This window comes from Zophobas morio, unplaced genomic scaffold, assembly GCF_036711695.1.
Source record: "Zophobas morio isolate AGI-343-1 ecotype UQ-CSIRO unplaced genomic scaffold, CSIRO_AGI_Zmor_V1 ptg000008l, whole genome shotgun sequence".
Lineage (NCBI taxonomy): Eukaryota > Metazoa > Arthropoda > Insecta > Coleoptera > Tenebrionidae > Zophobas > Zophobas morio.
In genome coordinates, this window is record NW_026972113.1 from 5,678,626 (window position 1) to 5,700,696 (window position 22,071).

At 32.7% G+C, this 22,071-nt stretch overlaps 1 protein-coding gene across 2 annotated transcripts in view; it reads left to right on the top strand.

Annotated features, from left to right (window-relative positions):
• Positions 1 to 22,071, top strand: part of LOC135125139 (uncharacterized protein) — a 275,297-nt gene that overhangs the window by 236,920 nt on the left and 16,306 nt on the right. The window contains exons 4-9 of one of the 2 annotated variants that reach the window (XM_064050496.1): positions 2,014 to 2,197; positions 2,278 to 2,526; positions 2,591 to 2,839; positions 2,952 to 3,211; positions 12,583 to 12,877; positions 12,929 to 14,054. In XM_064050496.1, coding sequence (XP_063906566.1) covers positions 2,014 to 2,197; positions 2,278 to 2,526; positions 2,591 to 2,839; positions 2,952 to 3,211; positions 12,583 to 12,877; positions 12,929 to 14,054 — 2,363 coding nt within the window. Of the gene's footprint in view, positions 1 to 2,013; positions 2,198 to 2,277; positions 2,527 to 2,590; positions 2,840 to 2,951; positions 3,212 to 12,582; positions 14,055 to 22,071 lie in introns of both variants that reach the window. The other variant, XM_064050495.1, reaches the window with a different exon arrangement.

The window sequence follows — 22,071 nt, forward strand, 5'->3', positions numbered from 1 at the left end:
ATCAAAGATTGAAAATGTAAAAAATTGAATAAACAAAAAATTATAAAATCCAAAGAAACATTGAAAAAATAAAGATAATGGAAAAATGAAAAATTGTGATATAAAATCAAGAAAATGAAAATTACAAAATCGGGAAAATGAAAATATCGAAAATCTGATGTTTAAAATTGAGATAGCGAAAACTTAAAAATCGAGAAATCGAAAAATTTTTTAAATTGGAAAATTGAGGTATGAGAAATCGAAAATTCCAAAAATGGAAAAATTGAAACACATTAAAAAATTTAAATCGGGAAATCGAAACATAAAGATTATCAAAGGGAAAAATGAAAAATTTTAAAAATCGAAAATTTAAAATATATACTAGAAAAATCGAAAATTTTGAAAATCGAAAAACCAAGAAATCGAAATCGAAAACTTGAGACTTCAAAAGATCGAGAAATCGAAATAGGCCGAAATCGGAAAATTCAAAATTGAAATATTTACTTAAAAAAAAGATAAACGGAAAAATCGAAAAACTCAAAAAAATCGATAAACCTAGATATGAGAAACAGAAAATTCCAAAAATCGAAAAATTGAAGTACAGATTAAAAAGTTTAAAAAATCGAAGTTAAAAAATCGTAAAAACAAATTCCATTCGATTTTCCGTTTTATCGATTTTGCAATTTTTTGTTTCTTCAATTTTTTCCAATTTTTTAATTTTCCGATTTTTCGAATTTTCTACTTTCCGAATAAACAAAATGGAAAAGTTATAAAATAGAAAAATTCTAAAATTGAAAACTCAAAATGAAAAAACGCAAAAGTATAAAATGAAGGCTTCGAGAAATCTAAAAACTTGAGAAATTGAAGAAACGGAAAATTCAAAATCGAAAGATTAAAAATTGAGAAACCTAAAGATTGAGGAATTGAAAATGTGAAAAATTGAATAAACGAAAAATTGTGATATCAAATCCAGAAAATGAAAATTAAAAAATCGGGAAAATGGTATAAAAAAAAAATGAAGAACTTGAAACAACATCATTACGCCGAATATGTTCATTGCGCTACACATAACCTCAATTTAGTCCTTAAGTATGTACCAGGAATTTCCGCGTTTTATGATTTAATAAATGCTATATACGTCTATTTCAGTGAGAGTTTACCGAGATGGCAACAACAACAACAACATTGAGATGAAAGAAAATGATAAGTGTGTTATAAAAAAAACTTTAAAAAAGTTATGCCCCACCAGATGGTCGAGATTTGATTCTCTAAATGCCATTAGATATAATCTCTCAACAGTTATGAGCTGAAATTATTTTAACATCAAAAAAGAAAAGTGAAATAGATGAAGCTGTAGCCCTTCGTAAAAAAATGGATTCATTTGAATTTGTTGCTCTATTAGTATTTCAATGCAAAATTTTAGAAAATGTTAATTTGGTCTCAAAAACTTTACAGAGTTCAAATATTACTTTAGATGAGGCTTGTAAATGGATGGAACATCTAAAAGACAAATTTCAAAGTATACGTGACAATTTTGAACAAATAATGGAGAAATCAAGGAAATGTGGTGATTCCTGTAAAATTAACAATTCTTTTTCAAATAAACGTATAAAAAATGTAAAACTGTTTCATGACGAATTATGTGAAGATACCGTTTTCAAAGATCCCACTGAAAAATTTAAAACAACCGTTTTCTATCCTGCTCTTGATATTTTAAATATTCAAATTAAAGATAGGTTTGAAAGCATGAAAAACGTCAGAAACTATTTTTCTTTTCTGGAACCACAGGAAATGTTGAATAGTACAGACGAAGAATTTGTGGAGGCAGCATCAAAGTTGACAAATAAATACGAAGAAGATGTTTCTTGTGCAATCTGTGGGCAAATCGTTAATTTTAAAAACATTGTTGTTGGTGAAATTATTCAGCAAAAAATAACTAAAATTGCAGATGTTGCTCAGCTAGTTTTATATAAGAGCAACAAATGTCACCTAATTGAAATTTGCCTATCATCTACATCCACCTTTTTGTTGCAGTCACGTAAACAAGACCACGACGTACGAAACTCCCATAATGAAGCACCTAGATCCGGCCCCGATCCCAGAACCCCGCTCCGTAACCTTGGAACGGTGTCCCGACCTGGGTTTCGGGTTCGTCGCCGGTTCCGAAAGGCCCGTCATCGTGAGGTTCGTCACCGAAGGAGGACCCAGCGTCAATCACGTCAGTATCACGATAAAGCGAAATGGGTTTCAGAATTCCCTGGCATTGCTAAGATCGCATCGATTTCTTTTTTTTTTCAGTTGCTCCCCGGCGACCAGATCCTGTCCGTGAACGGCGAAGACGTGAAGCAGGCACCTCGGGAACACGTTATCTCGCTGGTGCGGGCGTGCATGAAAACCGTGAACTTGGTCGTGTGCCAGCCCCCCGAACAACAGGGAATCCGGAAGTCGACCCTCCTTTCGGCCAGCAAGCGAGCCCGCCTGCGATCCAAACCTTCGAGGGTCCGCTTCGCCGAAAGTGTTTGCGTAAACGGTGCGCCACTTTTCCCGGTAGGTACCCCCAACCCCAAATAAAAAAATCCCGGTTTCGTTTTTCTCAAAGTGGCCATTTCAGCCGTCCGCCTTCTCCCTCGGCGACCTGTGCGTCGCCCCCATGGCCAACGTCTTGAAAGTCTTTCTGGAGAACGGCCAAACTAAATCGTTCAAATATGACGCTTGGACGACGGTCCACGACGTCGTTACGTCGCTGGAAAGCAAATTGCGTTTGGAAGCGACCGAGCACTTCAGTCTGGTTGTTGAACACATAAAATCGTTGAAAAGGAATAAATTGACCCTCCTGGATCCGACCGATACTCTCGCCAGGGTAAGATTATGCTCGATGCACGAACGGATAAATCGGAATTGTAAAGTTCCTGCTGGTGTCCGCCCGTCTTAGCCAAATCTTTCCGGACTTCAGAGGAATAACGACTTTTCAGATCGCCTCGCGCCCGGGGGCTCACAAACTCCGCTGTCTTTTCCGCGTGGCCTTCGTGCCGCCGTCCGCAGCTGCGCTCGCTCAAAGGGACCTCAACGCGCTGGATTACCTGTACACGCAGTGCTGCAATGACGTTATCCAGGAGAGGTTCGCCCCGGAACTCCAGTACGACACCGCCATCCGGCTGGCGGCGCTCCACATCTACCAGCACTCGCTCGCCAATAACATCCCGGCGGCGAAGCTCACCGTCAAGACGATAGAGTAAGCTACCGCCATCCGGGGGCGGCGCGTTCGCATTCGTACAAAATAACTAACCTGTGACACCCATTATAAAAATAAGATTTCTTGCTAAAATTTCTTGGTTGTTGATGTTGAAAGTACTTAAAAGTTGAAAACTTGTTTGATCTACAAACCAGAGGCACTCAAGCCAATGTCGACTCTAAGCGTTCAGAAACGATTTGATCCATAACCCATGATCCATGATCTGATACACATCCTAATTGGTTCGACCATAATTTCTACGGGAAAGAACGAATAAGTGAACATTTTGGTAGGTACATGTGTTAATTATTGACATACAACTATTCTTGTTTAATTAAGAAATAATTTTTTAATTAAGTTTGGTAATAAATTAGAAATTCGCGAAAACGCGTTACTTGTAAGCAAAAACGGAGCTCCGAATGCTCCGATGTTGCTGCTACCAGACCGAAATCAAAACTGAACGAAAAACTTGGCCTTTGCTCAGATAGCTCACGTGACAGTGACGTCATCGTACGTCACGATGAGATTGCAAAAATTATTTTTTAAAATAGAATTCAATACAGTAAATAAAAGAAGTTAGTGAAATAGAAAAAAGGCGGTGGACGGGGTTGAGTAGTTCATTCTAGTAACTACCCATATTATTGTTCAGTCTTATCTCAGCAAGCTTTAGCCCCGCCCACCCACCCTCTATTTTCTTAGAGGATGTATCATCTGCCAAAATTAGTCTCATCTTAGCAGGTAACTAGTCCCGCCCACTCGCGCTGTTCTCATTCTAACGATTTCATTTCTGTTCAGCAAAAGTTCCACCTTTCATTCAAGCCAGATAAAATGAATCAGAGAAATGGAGGCCTAGTGGGTGGGCGGGGTTAATTATTCGGTAGAGTGGTATGAAAACTAATAGAACCTAGCCTGTTAAAAAAGAAAACAAAGCGGAATAGTGGTGGGTGGGCGGGGCCACTTTTAAATTTTTCTTAAATCTTAAACTCTATCGCTTATCACAATAGAATTCAATTCCCATTTTACAGTAAATAAAGGCAGTTAGTGAAATGGAAAAAAGGCTGTGGACGGGGTTGAGTTTAGTTTTTATCTACAGAGTCTTATAAGAAAGCCATAGCCCCGCCCACCCACCTCTCTTTCATTCTAGTGACTACCCATATTATTGTCCAGCCTTATCTCAGCAAGTACTAGCCCCGCCCACCCACCCTCCATTTTCTTAGAGGGTGTATCATCTGCCAAAATTAGTATTGTCTTAGCAAGCACTAGCCCCACCCACTCGCGCTGTTTTCATTCTAACAATATTATTTCTGCTCACTAAAAAATCCACCTTTCATTCACACCAGATGAAACGAATCAGAGAAATGGAGGCGTGGTGGGTGGGCGGAGTTTATTATTCGGTAGAGTGAGAATGAGAACTAATAGAACCTAGCCTGTTGAAAACAAAGCGGAATAGTCGTGTGTGGGCGGGGCGACTTTTAACTTTTTCTTAAATCTTAGACTCTATCGCTTATCACAATAGAATTCAATTCCCATTTTACAGTAAATAAAGGCAGTTAGTGAAATGGAAAAAGGCTGTGGACGGGGTTGAGTTTAGTTTTTATCTACAGAGTCTTATAAGAAAGCCATAGCCCCGCCCACTCACCCCTCCTTCATTCTAGTAACTACTCATATTATTGTTCAGCCTTATCTCAGCAAATATTAGCCCCGCCCACCCACCCTCTGTTTTCTTAGAGGGTGTATCATCTGCCAAAATTAGTATTGTCTTAGCAAGCACTAGTCCCGCCCACTCGCGCTGTTCTCATTCTAACAATATTATTTCTGCTCACTAAAACATCCACCTTTCATTCACACCAGATAAAACGAATCAGAGAAATGAAATCGTGGTGGGTGGGCGGGATTAATTATTCGGTAGAGTGGGAATGGGTACTAATAGAAGCCAGGGTGTTAAAAAAAGAAAACCCTAATTTTTTTGACATTCTAAATGGTATCAGATTTAGTTCTTAATTCAAAAGACAAAAAGTGGGAGAATTGGTGGGTGGGGCTAATTTTGACTTTTTTCTACAGAGTCTTTTATAAGCAAGCAATATTACATAAGAAAAATTTTATTTAAAAAATATGTAATGCTAGATTCTATTATTTCTAAACATAAAGTTCAACTTTCACAGTTCCAATAAAATGATTGACCAAAACAAAACAGGGGTGGGTGGGCGGGGCCTCTTTTGACTTTTTTGTAAATCTTAGATTCTAGCGCTTATTAAAATAGAATTCAATTCCCATTTTACAGTAAATAAAAGAAATTAGTGAATTGGAAAAAGGGCGGGTTTGAGTTTAGTTTTTCTCTACAGAGTCATATAAGAAAGCATAGCCCCGCCCACCCACCCCTCCTTCATTCTAGTAACTACCCATATTATTGTTCAGCGCTATCTAAGCAAGTGTTAGCCCCGCCCGCCCACCCTCTATTTTCTTAGAGGTTGTATCATCTGCCAACATTTTTTGGCCTATTTCGGTTTGTCAGTTTTTCCATTTTTCCGTTTTTTTTTTATTTTTCCGCTTTTGGATTTTTCGTTTTTCCAATTTTTCAACTATTCACTTTTCGTTTTTTCTATTTTGGCCCGTTTCTGTTTTTCGATTTTTCGACTTCGATTTCCGATCTTTTGATTTTTCCGTTTTCAATTATCCGATTTTTCGGTTCTTCAAATTTACGAGTTTTTATTTCTCAATTTTTCGTTTTTGGGATTTTAAATTTTATAATTTTGAATTTCTCTCTTTTCGATTTTTTGAAGGTTCGATTTTTCGGTTTTACGATTTATTAATTTTTCATTGTTGCAATTTTTCGATATTTTGATTGTTCAGTTTTTCGATTTAAGAGTTTTTCTATTTATAACTTTTCAATTTTATTTTATCTATTTCGATTTCTCAGTTTTTCCATTTTTTCGGTTTTTCGTTTTTTTTATTTTTGCCCTTTAAAATTTTTGGATTTTCCAAATTTTCAACTTTTAATTTCTTATTTTTTCAATTTTGTCTATTTTTTCTCAATTTTTCGATTTTTCGACTTCATGACTTTTCGATTTCTCGAAAATCTTTCCATTTTTGAAATTTTTTGATTTCTCGATTTATCGAGATTCGGATGTTTTGACTGTACAATTTCCGGATTTTTCAATTTTGGCCTATTCGGTTTCTCAATTTTTCGACTTTTCGACTTCTCCATTTCTTGATCTTTTTCGATTTTTTAAATTTTACAATTTTGGATTTTTCGGTTTTACGTTTAAAATTTTCCAAAAATTTAGATTTTCGGCTTTTAAATTTTTCAATTTTTAAATTTTTCGATTTTTCATTTTGGCCTATTTCGGTTTCGATTTTCTGTTTTTTCGTTTTTTTTTTATTTCTCCGCTTTTAGAGTTTTCGAATTTCTAATTTTTCAACTGTTAACTTTTCGTTTTTTCGATTTTGGCCGTTTCGGTTTCTCAATTTTTCGACTTCATGGCCTCGATTTTTCCATTTTCAGTTATCCGATTTTTCAATTTTTCGATTTTTTAAATTTACGAGTTTTTATTTCTCATTTTTCATTTTGTCAATTTTTTGATGTTTACATTTTTTAAATTTTACATTTTTTGATTTTTCGGTTCTACGATTTTTTTTTGATTTCTTGATATCGTGGTTTTTCGATTTTAAAAATTTTTGGATTTTTTTCATAATTTAAATTTTTTCGTATTTTGATTGTTCAGTTTTTCGATTTAAGAGTTTCAATTTATAACTTTTCGATTTGTATTTTGGCCTATTTCGATTTCGCACTTTTTCCATTTTTCCGTTTTTTCAGAAATATTGAGAAATCGAAATCTCAATACATATTTCAATTTTTCAGTTTTTCGAATTTTTAAATTTTTTGATTTCTAGATTTCTGGAGATTTGGATGTTTCAGTATTTTCATGGCTCAATTTCTCGATTTATCAATTTTTAAATTTTCAACTTCTCGATTTTTCGATCTTTTGATTCTTCGATTTCTCAGTTTTTCGATTTTTCACTTTTCGGATTTTCCATTTTTCCATTTTCCAGTGTTTCGATGTTAAAATTTTCCGAAAAAACGCATTATCCGATTTTAAAATTTTTCTTCTTTTCGATTTTTTGATTTTCAGTTCTACGATATTTCTATTTTTAAAATTTTTCAAAAATTTAGATTTTTGATTTTTTAATTTTTCAATTTTTAAATTTTTCGATTTTTTATTTTGGCCTATTTCGGTTTCGATTTTTCTGTTTTTTCGTTTTTTTTTTATTGTTCCGCTTTTAGAGTTTTCGAATTTCTAATTTTTCAACTTTTAACTTTTCATTTTTTCGATTTTGGTCTATTTATATATATATATTCTCAATTTTTCGATTTTTCGACTTCATGACTTTTCGATTTCGGGATCTTTTGATTTTTGAAAAATTGAAATATTGAGAAATCGAAATCTCAATATTTCAATTTTTCAGTTTCTCGAATTTTTCAATTTTTTGATTTCTCGATTTATCGAGATTTGGATGTTTCAATTTTTTTGCTCAATTTCTCGATTTATCAATTTTTCAATTTTTAACATTTCGATTTCTCGATCTTTCGATTTTTCGATTTCTCAATTTTTCGATTTTTGATTTTCAATTATCCGTTTTTTAAATTTTTCATCTTTTCGATTTTTTTTCGGTTTTACATTTTTCACAATTTTCCAATTTTTAGATTTTTCGATTTTCCAAATTTTCAACCTTTAATTTTTCGTTTTTACGATTTGGGTCTATTTCGGTTTTTCGATTTTTCGATTTCATGACTTCGATTTCAGATCCTTTGATTTTTCCGTTTTCAATTATGGGAGTTTTCAATTTTTCGATTTTTTAAATTTACGAGTTTTTATTTCTCAATTTTTCGTTTTTCGGATTTTAAAATTTAGAATTTTGAATTTCTCTTTTTTCAATTTTTTGAAGGTTCGATTTTTTAAATTTTACATTTTTCGTTTTTTTGCTTCGATTTGTTGACCTCTTGGTTTTTCAATTTTTTACATTTTTCGATTTTTTAATTTTTCATTGTTGAAATTTTTCGATATTTTGATTGTTCAGTTTTTCGATTTAAGAGTTTTTCTATTTATAATATTCGATTTTTTATTTTGCCTATTTCGATTTCTCAGTTTTTCCATTTTTTCTCAATTTTTCGATTTTTCGACTTCGTGACTTTTCGATTTTTCGATCTTTTGATCTTTCGATTTTTTAATACTTCAGTGTTTCGAATTTTGAAATTTTTTGATTTCTCGTTTTATCGAGACTTAAATGTTTCGATGTTTTGACTGTTCAATTTCTGGATTTTTCAATTTTGGCCTATTCGTTTTCTCAATTTTTCGACTTCTCGATTTCTCGATTTCTTGATCTTTTGATTTTTCGACTTCTTGGTTATTCGATGTTCCTGGTTTTCGGTGTTTCGATTTTCAGCAATCCGATTTTTCAGTTTTTCGATTTTTTAAATTTTACATTTTTGGATTTTTCGGTTTTACGCTTTTTAAAATTTTTCAAAAATTTGGGTTTCGACTTTTATTTTTTCATTTTTTATTTTGCCGCTTCTAGACTTTTCGAATTTTGCAGTTTTTCAACTTTTAACTTTTCGTTTTTTTGATTTGGGTCTATTTCATTTTTCGATTTTCCGAATTCATGACTTTTCGATGTCGGGATCTTTTGATTTTTGAAAAATTGAAATATTAAAAAATCGAAATCTCAATGTCAATTTTTCGAATTTTTAAATTTTTTGATTTCTCAATTTATCACGATTTGGATGTTTCAATGTTTTCATTGCTCAATTTCTTTCTCGATTTATCAATTTTTCAGTTTTTATTAGAGCTTTTGATTTTTCGATTTCTCAGTTTTTCGATTTTTTACTTTTTGGATTTTCTGTTTTTCCATTTTCCAATTTTTCGATGTTTCGTTTTTCAATTATCCGATTTTAAAATTTTTCGATTTTTTTAATTTAGTAGTTTTGAAATCTCAATTTTTCGTTTTCCGGTTTTTAAAATCTAGATTTTATAATTTTTCATCTTTTCGATTTTTTGATATTTCTATTTTTCAATTTTTGGATTTTTCGCTTTTACGTTTTTTAAAATTATTCAAAAATTTAGATTTTCGACTTTTTAATTTTTGCATTTTTTAAATTTTTCGATTTTTTATTTTGGCCAATTGCGGTTTCGCAGTTTTTCCATTATTCCGTTTTTTCGTTTTTTTATTTTTCCGCTTTTAGTGTTTTCGAATTTCGAATTTTTCAACTTTTAACTTCTCATTTTTTCGATTTTGTTCTATTTCGGTTTCTCTATTTTTCGATTTTTCGACGTCATGACTTCTCAATTTCTGGATATTTTGATTTTTGAAAAATTCAAATAGTGAGAAATCGAAATCCCAATATATCAATTTTTCGAATTTTTAAATTTTTTGGTTTCTCGATTTATCGGGATTTGGATGTTTTAATATTTTTCATTGCTCTCGATTTTTTGATTTTTCGATTTCTCAGTTTTTCGATTTTTTACTTTTCGGATTTTCGGTTTTTCCATTTTCCAGTTTTTCGATGTTTCGATTTTCAGTTATCCGATTTTTTAATTTTTCGATTTTTTAAATTTAGTAGTTTTGATATCTCGATTTTTAAATTTTACATTTTTGGATTTTTCGGTTTTACGTTTTTTAAAATTTTTAATTTTTTATATGGTTCGATTTTTTATTTTTCCGCTTTTAGATTTTTCGAATTTCTAATGTTTCAACCTTTAACTTTTCGATTTTGGTCTATTTCGGTTTCTCAATTTTTCGATTTTTCGACTTCAGGACTTCGATTTTTCAGTTTCTCGAATTTTTAAATTTTTTGATTTCTCGATTTATCGAGATTTGAATGTTTCAGTGTTTTCGTTGCTCAATCTCTCGATTTATCAAATTTTCAATTTTTAACTTTTCGATTTTTCCATTTTCCAGTTTTGGATGTTTATATTGTCAGATATCCGATTTTTAAATTTTTCGATTTTTTAAATCTCGATTTTTCGTTTTTCGGTTTTTAAATTTTAGATTTTTGAATTTTTGATATTTTCAATTTTTTGATGTTTTGATGATTTTTCTGTTTTCAGTTCTTCGATACTTCTATTTTTCAACCTTTTATTTTTAAATTTTACATTTTTGGATTTTTCGGTTTTACGTTTTTTGAAATTTTTCAAAAATTTAGATTTTCGATTTTTTAATTTTTCATTTTTAAAATTCTTCGATTTTTTATTTTGGCCTATTTCGGTTTCACAGTTTTTCCATTTTTTTGTTTTTGAATTTTTCCGCTTTTAGATTTTTCGAATTTCCAATTTTTCGACTTCTAACTTTTTCGATTTTGGTCTATTTCGGTTTCTCAATTTTTCGAATTTCCGACTTCATTACTTCGATTTCATGATCTTTTGTTCTTTCGATTTCTCAATATTTCAATTTTTGAATTTTTTGAATTTTTAAATTTTTTGATTATTCTATTCAATGTTTTCATTGCTCAATTTCTCGATTTATCAATTTTTCAGGTTTTAACTTTTCGATTTCTCGATCTTTTGATTCTTCGATTTCTCAGTTTTTCGATTTTTAAATTTTCGGATTTTCGGTTTTTTCATTTTCCAGTTTTTCGATGTTTCGATTTTCAGTTAGCCGATTTTTCGTTTTTCGGTTTTTAAATTTTACATTTTTGGACTTTTCCGTTTTACGTTTTTTAAAATTTTTCAGTTTTTAGATTTTCGACTTTTTAAATTTTCATTTTTTAGTTTTTCGATTTTTTAAATTTTCAACTTTTAACTTTTTGTTTTTTTGATTTTGGTGTATTTTTTTCTCAATTTTGAAATATCCAAAGCTCGATAAATCGAAAAATCAAAAAATTTTAAAATTCAAAAATTTTAAAAATTGAGAAATCGAAAGATCAAAAGATCATGAAATCGAAGTCATGAAGTCGGAAATTCGAAAAATTGAGAAACCGAAATAGTCCAAAATCGAAAAAACGAAAAGTTAAAAGTCGAAAAATTGGAAATTCGAAAAATCTAAAAGCGGAAAAATTAAAAAACAAAAAAATGGAAAAATGGAAAAACTTCGAAACCGAAATTGGCCAAAATAAAAAATCGAAAAATTTAAAAAATGAAAAATTAAAAAGTCGAAAATCGAAATTTTTGAAAAATTTCAAAAAACGTAAAACCGAAAAATTTAAAAATGTCAAATTTAAAAATAAAAGGTTGAAAAATAGAAGTATCGAAGAACTGAAAACAGAAAAATCAAAACATCAAAAAATTGAAAAGATCCAAAATTAAAACGAAAAATCGAGATTTAAAAAATCGAAAAATTTAAAAATCGGATATCTGACAATCGAAACATCGAGAACTGGAAAATGGAAAAACCCAAAAGAAAAGATCGAAAAACTGAGAAATCGAAAAATCAAAAGATCGAGAAAAGTTAAAAACTGAAAAATTGATAAATCGAGAAATTGAGAAATGAAAACATTGAAACATCCAAATCTCGATAAATCGAAAAATCAAAAAATTTAAAAATTCAAAAAATTGAAAAATTGAAATATTGAGAAATCGAAAGATCAAAAGATCATGAAATCGAAAAGTCATGAAGTCGGAAATTCGAAAAATTGAGAAACCGAAATATTTCAATTTTTAACTTTTCGACTTCTCGATTTTTCGATCCTTTGATTTTTCGATTTCTCAGCTTTTCGATTTTTTACTTTTTGGATTTTCCAGTTTTTTGATGCTTTTTTTTTTCTCAGTGTTAATATTGTTACGTAGAGCGGTAATCGAAAATCGACGTGGGTAAAACTCAACAATTCATTTCTCAATAACACAAATTTACACAACACAACAATTATGTACAAAATAATTCCGGTGCAACTTGACTGGATTCTCTATCGTCAACTGAATTGACTGAACAATCCGTTCCCGAAGGTGCCCTCTATTTAAACCCATACGTCCCTCTGGATGGCTCGTGAACGCCGCTTCGAGGTTTTTCTGGACCCCGCAATCGAGACACTATACCATAAAACCCATAGGCGTCGTACTGGGACGGCGTATGGGTTTATTTCGTAACAATATCATATCATCGAAAATAACCACAATTGTTACTAAAAGTTGAACAAAAAAATAGTTGCATGTCAAAATCGAGTGAAACAACCAAATCGCTTCTGCACCTTTAGAGACGATATTGGCCTGAGCGCACTCTGGTCTGTAGATCAAACAAGTTCTCAAGCGACGAATCCCTTTGTGATTTTTGTACGAATTCGGACGTGTGGAAACCTCAAGTGAAAACTAGTGCCCGAAAATTCTTTCTGGAGTGCTCTTAAGGGCAGATATTTCGATGTTCGTGTCTAATAAGTGTGTTTTCAGACGCGAGTTCGGCATGGAGCGCTTCGTTCCCGCGTCCCTCCTCGACACCATGAAGCGCAAAGAGGTCCGGAAGCTGGTGGCTCACTTCCTCAAGCTCCACTCGAGCATGGCGGGCGCCGGAAGGCAGCTGACCGCCCTCCAAGCAAAATTACACTACTTAGACATAGTAAGTCAGTTGCCGAGTTACGGCGCTAAATGTTTCTCAGCCGGCCCCAAAGCCGACGTAATGGAAAGAGTGATCTTGGTGAGTCCGAAATTCGGAATAAGTCAGATAATCGGATCGAGAACGTCAGTGGTAAGTGCTGGAACTAGTGACTGGTCACCAAAAAATTTCATCATTCCTCAGCCTGTGCCGATCGCCAACATAGAGGATATGAGAAAGATTGAAGTGAGGTCTGACGATGAGGTCAGTCGGACGGTACTCATTAGGTTACAGAGTGAGAAAACTGTGTCTATATCGCTAGAGGAACGAGACGCTTGCGAGTTGGTGCTGGTGCTTAGGGGGTATTTTAAGTTGACGACGGGGCAGGAGTTGCCTGTGGACCAGGAGGAGGTACCACCGATGGAGGACTTGGCGCCGCCGTATTTGTCGCAACATAAAGTAATCCCGGAGAAGTGGAGCTACACGAGTCAAGTGGCTATGAAGTCGGCGTCGTTCACGATGCCACCTCCATACCAAGCAGTCAATAAAAGAACGAACGGTTTATACAACACGATGGGGCGACAATCGAAACCTCCCTTAGTGTTGGCGTATAGTCTAGACAGCAACATGAACAGTTCGTTGTCTAATCGGAACCACCAACCTAACGACAATTCGTACGACATCCAAACAGTAGTGTCAATGGAGATCCTCGAAAGTGGACGCAACGACGACGTCTTGAAGAGAGTCCAAGAGATGCAACAACTAGTAGAAAATTCAGAGAGGTACTTGACGGAACACGAGAACCACGAACGTTTGAACCAGTTGTCGGAATGGCAAGAAACCAGTGTCGATATAGAGAGCGACACGGATAGTTTCTTCAGTGAAGACGGTAGCAGGAACAAGTTGAAACACAGCGATTCGCTATTGTTACTCAGTAAAACTCACGCCCCGCCCAAAGAACAAAGAGTTTTTACTAACGCGGCAGTCGAGTTGTTGCGATCGGAATCCAACCAATCGGAGAGCGACAATGACTCTCTTTACACACCACACAATTCGCCTAAACACAAAAGTAGCGACACCAAGGCGAACAGGATCAGTTTCGGTCTACGCAGCCCCGATAACTCTAGTAAGGACGTCGATTTACAAACCTACTTACAACAACTGCGCGAGATGAAGAACTCGCAAGAGATCGACGGTTTGTACGTTTTCGACCCGGACATAATCGATCTGACGCTCATACCGCCACCAGCTACCCCCGATGAGCTCGACTGTGCCTTACCCACACCCATTAACGTACCACCCAGCTCTTTCGCAGACTCCACCCCTTCAGGTAAACACTATGGTTAAATAGTTAACTACAAGTAGCTAAAAGTTTAGTCGCGGTGAAGTTAACTAACCAATTGTTGTCACTCCTGTACTTGTGGTGTATGAATCCGTGTCGAATTTTCACCCTAGACATCCCGAATTTTTGGAAAAAAATCACAACTGAATAACAATATTTTGCAACGTACTTTGAAACTACAAAACCGATTGCTCTGAAATCTTGTAAATATTTTACGGTTTTCGTAATCATGGTAAATTGCTGAGGAAGAAATTGATGACGTCATCTCAAAATTTTGCCGAATAAATTTTTGGCGTTTCGAAATTTTCGATTTCTCGGTTTTTAATTTTGCAATTTCTCGCTTTTTAAATTTTCAGTTTTTCGATTTTTCAACTTTTCGTATCAAAAAAAAATTGAAAAATTGAAAAAGAATTAAATGAAATCGCGAACTTGAAAACTTGAAGCGAAAAATTCAAAAATCGGATATTGAGAATCCAATAATTAATTTTACAATTTTGAAAAATTTCAAATGAAAATTTGAAAAATTGAATAAACGAAAAATTGTGATTTTAAGTCAAGAAAATGAAAATTAGAAAATCGGAAACATCAAAAATCAAAATCAAGAACTTGATTTTCCAAATTTTGGATTTTGAGATTTTACGATCTTTGATTTGCAATTTCACGACATTTCAGTTTTTAATTTTTCATTTTTCGTTTCTGCCTTTTATTTTCTTCGTTTTTTCAATTTTTCAAATTTTGGATATCTCAATTTTTCAATTTTTAGATTTTGTAATTTTTCCTCTTTTGAATTTTAGACGTTTGAGTTTCTCGAATTTTCCCAAATGTGCACAATATAATAAGTTTTTATTTGTGATTTATCATTGCATTAATATTTTTTAGATTTGCCCCCTATTTTAGAGGATATGTCATTTGCCAAAATTAGTCTTATCTTAGCAAGGACTAGCCCCGCCCACCCGCCCTCTATTTTCTTGGATTATATGGCATCTGCAAAAATCAGTGTTATCTTAACAAGTACTAGCCCCGCCCACCCACCCCCTGTTTTCTCACACGATCATCTGATTTGCCAAAATCAGTCTTTCTTAGCAAATACTAGCATTTTGCCAAATGACATACGTTTTAAGAAAAGTGAGGATGGGTGGGCGGAGCTAATAGCTACTAAGATAAGATTGATTTTGGCAAATGAGATATTCTCTGAGAAAACAGGTTACTTGGTAAAATAAGACTAATTTTGTCAAATAACATGCCCTCTGATAGAGTAGGGCCGGGTGGGCGGGCCTAGTACTTGCTAAATTAAAACTTATTTTGGCAAATAACATATGCCCTCTGATAAAGTAGGGGGCGGGTGGGCGGGGCTAGTACTTGCTAAGATAAAGACTGATTTTGCCTCTTTGTTAAATTTGAAGGGTGTTAAAATGCAAATTTCCGTAGTAAGTTAAATTGTTAAATCTGATTGAGTGTTTATTGTTTGTTTCATTTTACTTCAGAAGCGCGGAAAGTTCTGTTGAAATTTGAACCAATTTTTTAAATTTTATATTAACAATTGTTCCATTTTTGTACATATTTCAATTTTTCGACTTTTAGATTTTTTTATTTTTCCTCTTTCCAATTTTAGACGTTTCACTTTTTCGATTTTTCAGTTTGTGGATTCTTCAAATTTTCGATTTTTTTCAATATGTCAATTTTTGGCGTTTCTTTGATTTTTTGCCTTTTCTATTACCCAATTTTTCGATTTCTCAAGTTTTCGATGTTTCACTTTCAGGATTTTTCGATATTTCGATTTTTTAATTTTTCGATTTTTCAATTGTTCGATTCTTCAATTTTTCGATATTTTAATTTTTCGGTTTATAAATTTGTCAATTTCGATTTTATAATTAATCCTATTTAAAATGTGCAAAATATGATCAGTCTATAGTCGTAATTTGTTAATGCATTCATATTTTTTAGATTTGCTTATACAGGGTGACTCAAAAAAATAAAGAATCAAACTATTTATTTTATTGAATAAATCAGGAATTGCAAAAATTATACAATACTTTGCAATCTTACAGACGTTTTAAAGTTACTGGAAGCATGTAACCAAAATATATCTGTTTATTACCCCCAAGAAATTGATGACGTCATCCCAAAATTTTGCCGAATAAATTTTTGGCGTATCGAAATTTTCGATTTTTCCTTTTCTTAATTTCTCTATAAATCGATTCTTTGATTTTTCGACTCTTCGACTTCCCCATTTTTCGACTTTTTCATTTTTTGACTTTTCGATTTCTCGATTTCTCAGTTTTTCTATTTCTCAAGTTGTCGATGTTTCGGTTTTTAATTTTTCAATTTCTGGCTATTTAAATTTTCAGTTTTTCGATTTTTCAACTTTTCGAATAAAAAAAAAATAGAAACATTGAAAAAGAATTAAATGAAATCACGAACTTGAAAACTTGAAGCGAAAAATTCAGAAATCGGAAGAAAATCGAAGATGAAAATTTGAAAAATTGAATAAACGAAAAACAGTGATTTTAAATCAAGAAATTGAAAATTAAAAAATCGGAAACATCAAAAATCAAAATCAAGAACTTAATTTTCCAAATTTGGGATTTTTAGACTTTACGATCTTTGATTTGCAATTTCACGACATTTCAGTTTTTAATTTTTCGTCAATTTTTCAGTCTGCGATTTTTCGTTTCTGCCTTTTATTTTCTTCATTTTTTCAATTTTTCAGTTTTTTAATGTTGTCATTTTATAATTTTTCTTTTTTCAATGTGAAATTTTTCAATTTTTGGATTTTTCAATTTTTCAATTTTTAATTTTTTTAATTTTTCCTCTTTTCAATTTTAGACGTTTCAATTTCTCGATTTTTCAGTTTTCGATTCTTCAAATTTTTTGATATATCAATATGTCAATTTTTGGCGTTACTTTGATTTTTGTATTACCCAATAAAGTTTTACTTGTGATTTATCATTGGATTCATATTTTTTAGATTTGCCCCCTATTTTCCCAAAATTAGTCTTTTGTTAGCAAGGACTAGCCCCGCCCACCCGCCCTCTATTTTCTTGGAGGGTATGGCATCTGCCAAAATCAGTTTTATCTTAACAAGTACTAGCCCCGCCCACCCACCCTTTGTTTTCTCACACGATCATCTGATTTGCCAAAATCGGTCTTATCTTAGCAAATACTAGCATGTTGGCAAATGACATACCTTTCAAGAAAAGTGAGGGTGGGTGGGCGGGGCTAATAGCTACTACAATAAGATTGATTTTGGCAAATGACATATCCTCTGAAAAATAGGGGGCGGTTGGGCGGGGTACTTGGTAAGATAAGACTAATGTTGGCAAATAACATGCCCTCTGATAGAGTAAGGGCGGGTGGGCGGGCCTAGTACTTGCTAAGTTAAAACTTATTTTGGCAAATAACATGCCCTCTGATAAAGCAGGGGGCGGGTGGGCGATCCTAGTACTTGATAACTTTCGACTTTTCATTTTCTTAATTTCCCGATTTTTCAAATTTTCGATTTCTCAATTTTTCAACATTTTAATTTTGGAAATTTTTCAAAGTCTCATTTTTTCAGTTTTCAACTTGTAAAAGTTTTTCATTTCTCGTTTTTTTGGTTTTCCGGTATAATGTTCGACCAATTTTGATATGAATATGAATTTGTTTTGGAGATTCTTCTGGAAATTTTTTTCTGCATTCATTGAGATATCATATGAGTCTGATAAATAATAACATTAATAACAGTATCTATTGTATTCTCACATTGTGGGTGCCTTTTTTGTTTTAATGGGGAAACAAAATTTGGGTCACCCTACCCTGTATGAGCATGATAAACGTTTAATCAAAATATATTTACTTATCCCCTCCAAAAAATGTATGACGTCAGCACAAAATTTTGCCGAATAAATTCTACCCAAAATGTGCACAATATGATGAGTTTTTACTTGTAATTTATCATTGCATTCATATTTTTTAGATTTGCCCCCTATTTTCTCAGACGATATATCATTTGCCAAAATTAGTCTTATCTTAGCAAGGACTAGCCCCGCCCACCCGCCCTTTATTTTCTTGGAGGATATGGCATCTGCCAAAATCAGTTTTATCTTAACAAGTACTGAACCCGCCCACCCACCCCTTGTTTTCTCACACGATCTTCTGATTTGCCAAAATCGGTCTTATCTTAGCAAATACTAGCATTTTGGCAAATGACATACCTTTCAAGAAAAGTGAGGGTGGGTGGGCGGGGCTAATAACTACTAAGATAAGATTGATTTTGGCAAATGACATCCTCTGACAAAATAGGGGGCGGGTGGGCAGGGTACTTGGTAAGAAAAGACTAATTTTGACAAATAACATGCCCTCTGATAGAGTATTGGCGGGTGGGCGGGCCTAGTACTTGCTAAGTTAAAACTTATTTTGGCAAATAACATGCCCTCTGATAAAGTAGGGGGCGGGTGGGCGGGCCTAGTACTTGCTAAGATAAGACTTATTTTGGCAAATAACATACCCTTTGAGTAAGTAGGGGGCGGGTGGGCGGGCCTAGTACTTGCTAAGTTTTCAATTTTCCATTTTTTAATGTGTCGATATCTCTATGTTTCGATTTTTCGACTTCTTGCCTTTAGATTTTTCGTTTTCTTAATTTTCCGAGATTTTAGTTTGAGGACTTTTCAGTTTTCGATTCTTCAAATTTTTGATTTATCGATTTTTTGTTTTTCGATTCTTCAAATTTTTGATTTATCGATTTTTTGTTTTTCGATTCTTCAAATTTTTCGATATTTCAATATGTCAATTTTTGGCGTTTCTTTGATTTTTTGACTTTTCAATTTCCCGATTCCTCAGTTTTTCTATTTCTCAAGTTGTCAATGTTTCGGTTTTTAATTTCTCACTATTTAAATTTTCAGTTTTTCGAATTTTCAGTGTTACAGTTTTGATTTTTAATTCTTCAATTTTTCAGTTTTTCGATTTTTCAACTTTTCGGATCAAAAAAAAAAGAAAAATTGCAAAAGAATTAAATGAAATCAAGAACTTGAAAAATTGAAGAAACGAAACATTAAAAAATCGAAAGAAAGTCAGGTATTGAGAATCCAATAATTTTACAATTTTGAAAAATTCAGTAGACCAAAAATTATAAAATAGAAAGAAATATTGAAAAACTAAAGGCAATGGAAAAACGAAAAATTGTGATATTAAATGAATCAAATGAAAATTAAAAAATCAGGAACGCCAAAAATCAAAATCAAGAACTTGATTTTCCAAATTTTGGATTTTTAGATTTTACAATCTATTTCAATTTTTAATTTCGTCAGTTTTTTCGTTTTTTTTTTTGTTTCTTCAGATTTTCTTCATTTTTCCAATTTGTCAGTTTGTTGATGTTCTCATTTTATAATTTTTCTTTTTTCAGTGTGAAATTTTTCAATTTTTGGATATTTCAATTTTTCAATTTGCGATGTTTCGGTTTTCAAATTTTCAGTTTTTCAATTTCTAGATTTTTTAATTTTTCCTCTGTTCAATTTTAGACTTTTTAGTTTCTCAAATTTTCTAGTTTTTATTTTAAATATGTGATTGTGTTAAATACATATTTCGATTTCTCGATTTTTCGGTTTTTTAGTACTTCAGTTTTCAATTTTCCATTTTTTAATGTTTCGATTTTTCGACTTATTGCTTTTAGATTTTTGGATTTCCCAATTTTCCGACATTTTAGTTTGAGGATTTTTCAGTTTGTCGATTCTTCAAATTTTCGATTTCTCGCTTTTTTATTTTTCTATTCTTAAAATTTTTCGATATTTCAATATGTCAATTTTTGGCGTTTCTTTGATTTTTTGACTTTTCTATTACCCAGTTTTTCTATTTTTTTTTCTACTTATTAATTCCTAGAATTTTCAATTTTTCGCTTTTTTAATTTTTCGGTTCATAAATTTTGCAATTTCGATTTTTCAACTTTTCGATTCTACGGTTTTTCAATTTTTCGACATTTTAGCTTTGGCACTTTTCAATTTTCCGATTTTTTAATTAATCAGGAATTGCAAAAATTATACAATACTTTGCAATCTTACAGACGTTTTAAAGTTATTGAAAGCAGGTAACCAAAATATATCTGTTTATTACCCCCAAGAAATTGATGACGTCTTCCCAAAATTTTGCCGAATAAATTCTACCCAAAATGTATGATTTATCATTGCATTCATATTTTTTAGATTTGCCCTCTATTTTCTCAGAGGATATGTCATTTGCCAAAATTAGTCTTATCTTAGCAAGGACTGGCCCCGCCCACCCGCCCTCTATTTTCTTGGAGGGTATGGCATCTGCCAAAATCAGTTTTATCTTAATAAGTACTAGCCCCGCCCACCCACCCCTTGTTTTCTCACACGATCATCTGATTTGCCAAAATCGGTCTTATCTTAGCAAATGCTAGCATTTTGGCAAATGACATACCTTTCAAGAAAAGTGAGGGTGGGTGGGCGGGGCTAATAACTACTAAGATAAGATTGATTTTGGCAAATGACATCCTATGAGAAAATAGGTGGCGGGTGGGCGGGGCTAGTACTTGATAAGATAAGACTTATTTTGGCAAATAACATGCCCTCTGATAAAGTACGGGGCGGGTGGGCGGGCCTAGTACTTGCTATTTTAAAACTTATTTTGGCAAATAACATGCCCTCTGATAAAGTAGGGGGCGGGTGGGCGGGCCTAATACTTGCTAAGATAAGACTTATCTTGGCAAATAACATACCCTCTGAGGAAATAGGGGGCGGGTGGGCGGGGCTACTACTTGCTAAGTTTAGTTTCAAAAATTTGAAGAATTCGTGAATTTTGAAATGAAATTTAAAAATTTAAAACCTAAGTTTTCAAACTGCCGACTAGAACACTGGAAACAGAATGTGTAGTTAAGCGACTGGAATTTGAAAATAAAAATCTGTTAACTGGAATTTTGGAATTGAAAATCTGGAAATTCGGAAAGTGTAAAATTTAATCTCGATAATTGGAAATTTAAGGAATTCTACGTGAATTCGGTTTTCGAACTTGAGAATTTGATAAGAGAATGCTTGAGAGGAAATAGGTATTTGAAAATTGGCTAACTGAGATTTTTGGAATTTAGGAATACGAGAATTTGGAAATAAATTTTGAAAATTTCGTATTTAAAACCCGGGTTTTAGGATTGCCGATTAGAGACACTGGAAACTGAGAATTTAAGCAACGAGAATTTGAAACATAAAAATCTGTTAATTGAAAGTTTAGAATTCAAATTCTAAAATTTTGATTTCAAAAATTAGAAATTTAAGAGATGATACTTGAATTCTAGGAATTTAGAAATTCTTCTGTTTTGAAACAGAACTTCTTGAAGGTTTCAAATTTAAAACCTGGTTATTAGAATTACAGATTAGAACACCTGAAGCTGGAAATTTGGGCAACTGGAATTTGAAACGTGAGAATTTATTAATTGAAAGTTTGAAATTCAGGATCTGGGAATCCGAAGGTGCTAAATTTAATTTCGTAAAGTCAAAATTTAAGAAATAGTACTTGAATTCGAATTTCGAATATGAAAAAGTGAAAACGTTGGAGAGAACATATGCATTCGAAAATCAGCAAACCGCGAATATAGGAATTTTAGAATTGGAGAATTTTGTAATAAAATTTGAAAATTGCAAATTTAAAATCTGAGTTTTAGATGTGTCGATTACAATATTAGAAACTAAAAATTCAGACAACTGTAGTAAGAAGTGTAAGAATCTCACAACTGCAAATTTGGAATTCAGAACCTGGGAATTTGAAAATGGGGAAACTTATTTTTGAAAATCGGGAATTTAATAAATCGTACTTGAATTTGGTTTTGGAGCTTGAGAATTTGATACCAGAATGCTTAAGAGCAAGTGAGAATTCGAAAATCGGAAAACTGGGAATCCAAGAACTTAAGAATTCGAAAATTCTGAAACAAAATTTGAAAATTTTAGAACTACCGATTAGAACTCTAGAAACCGAAAATTTAAGCAAATGGCATTTCATACGTGTGATTTTGATAGTCGAAAGT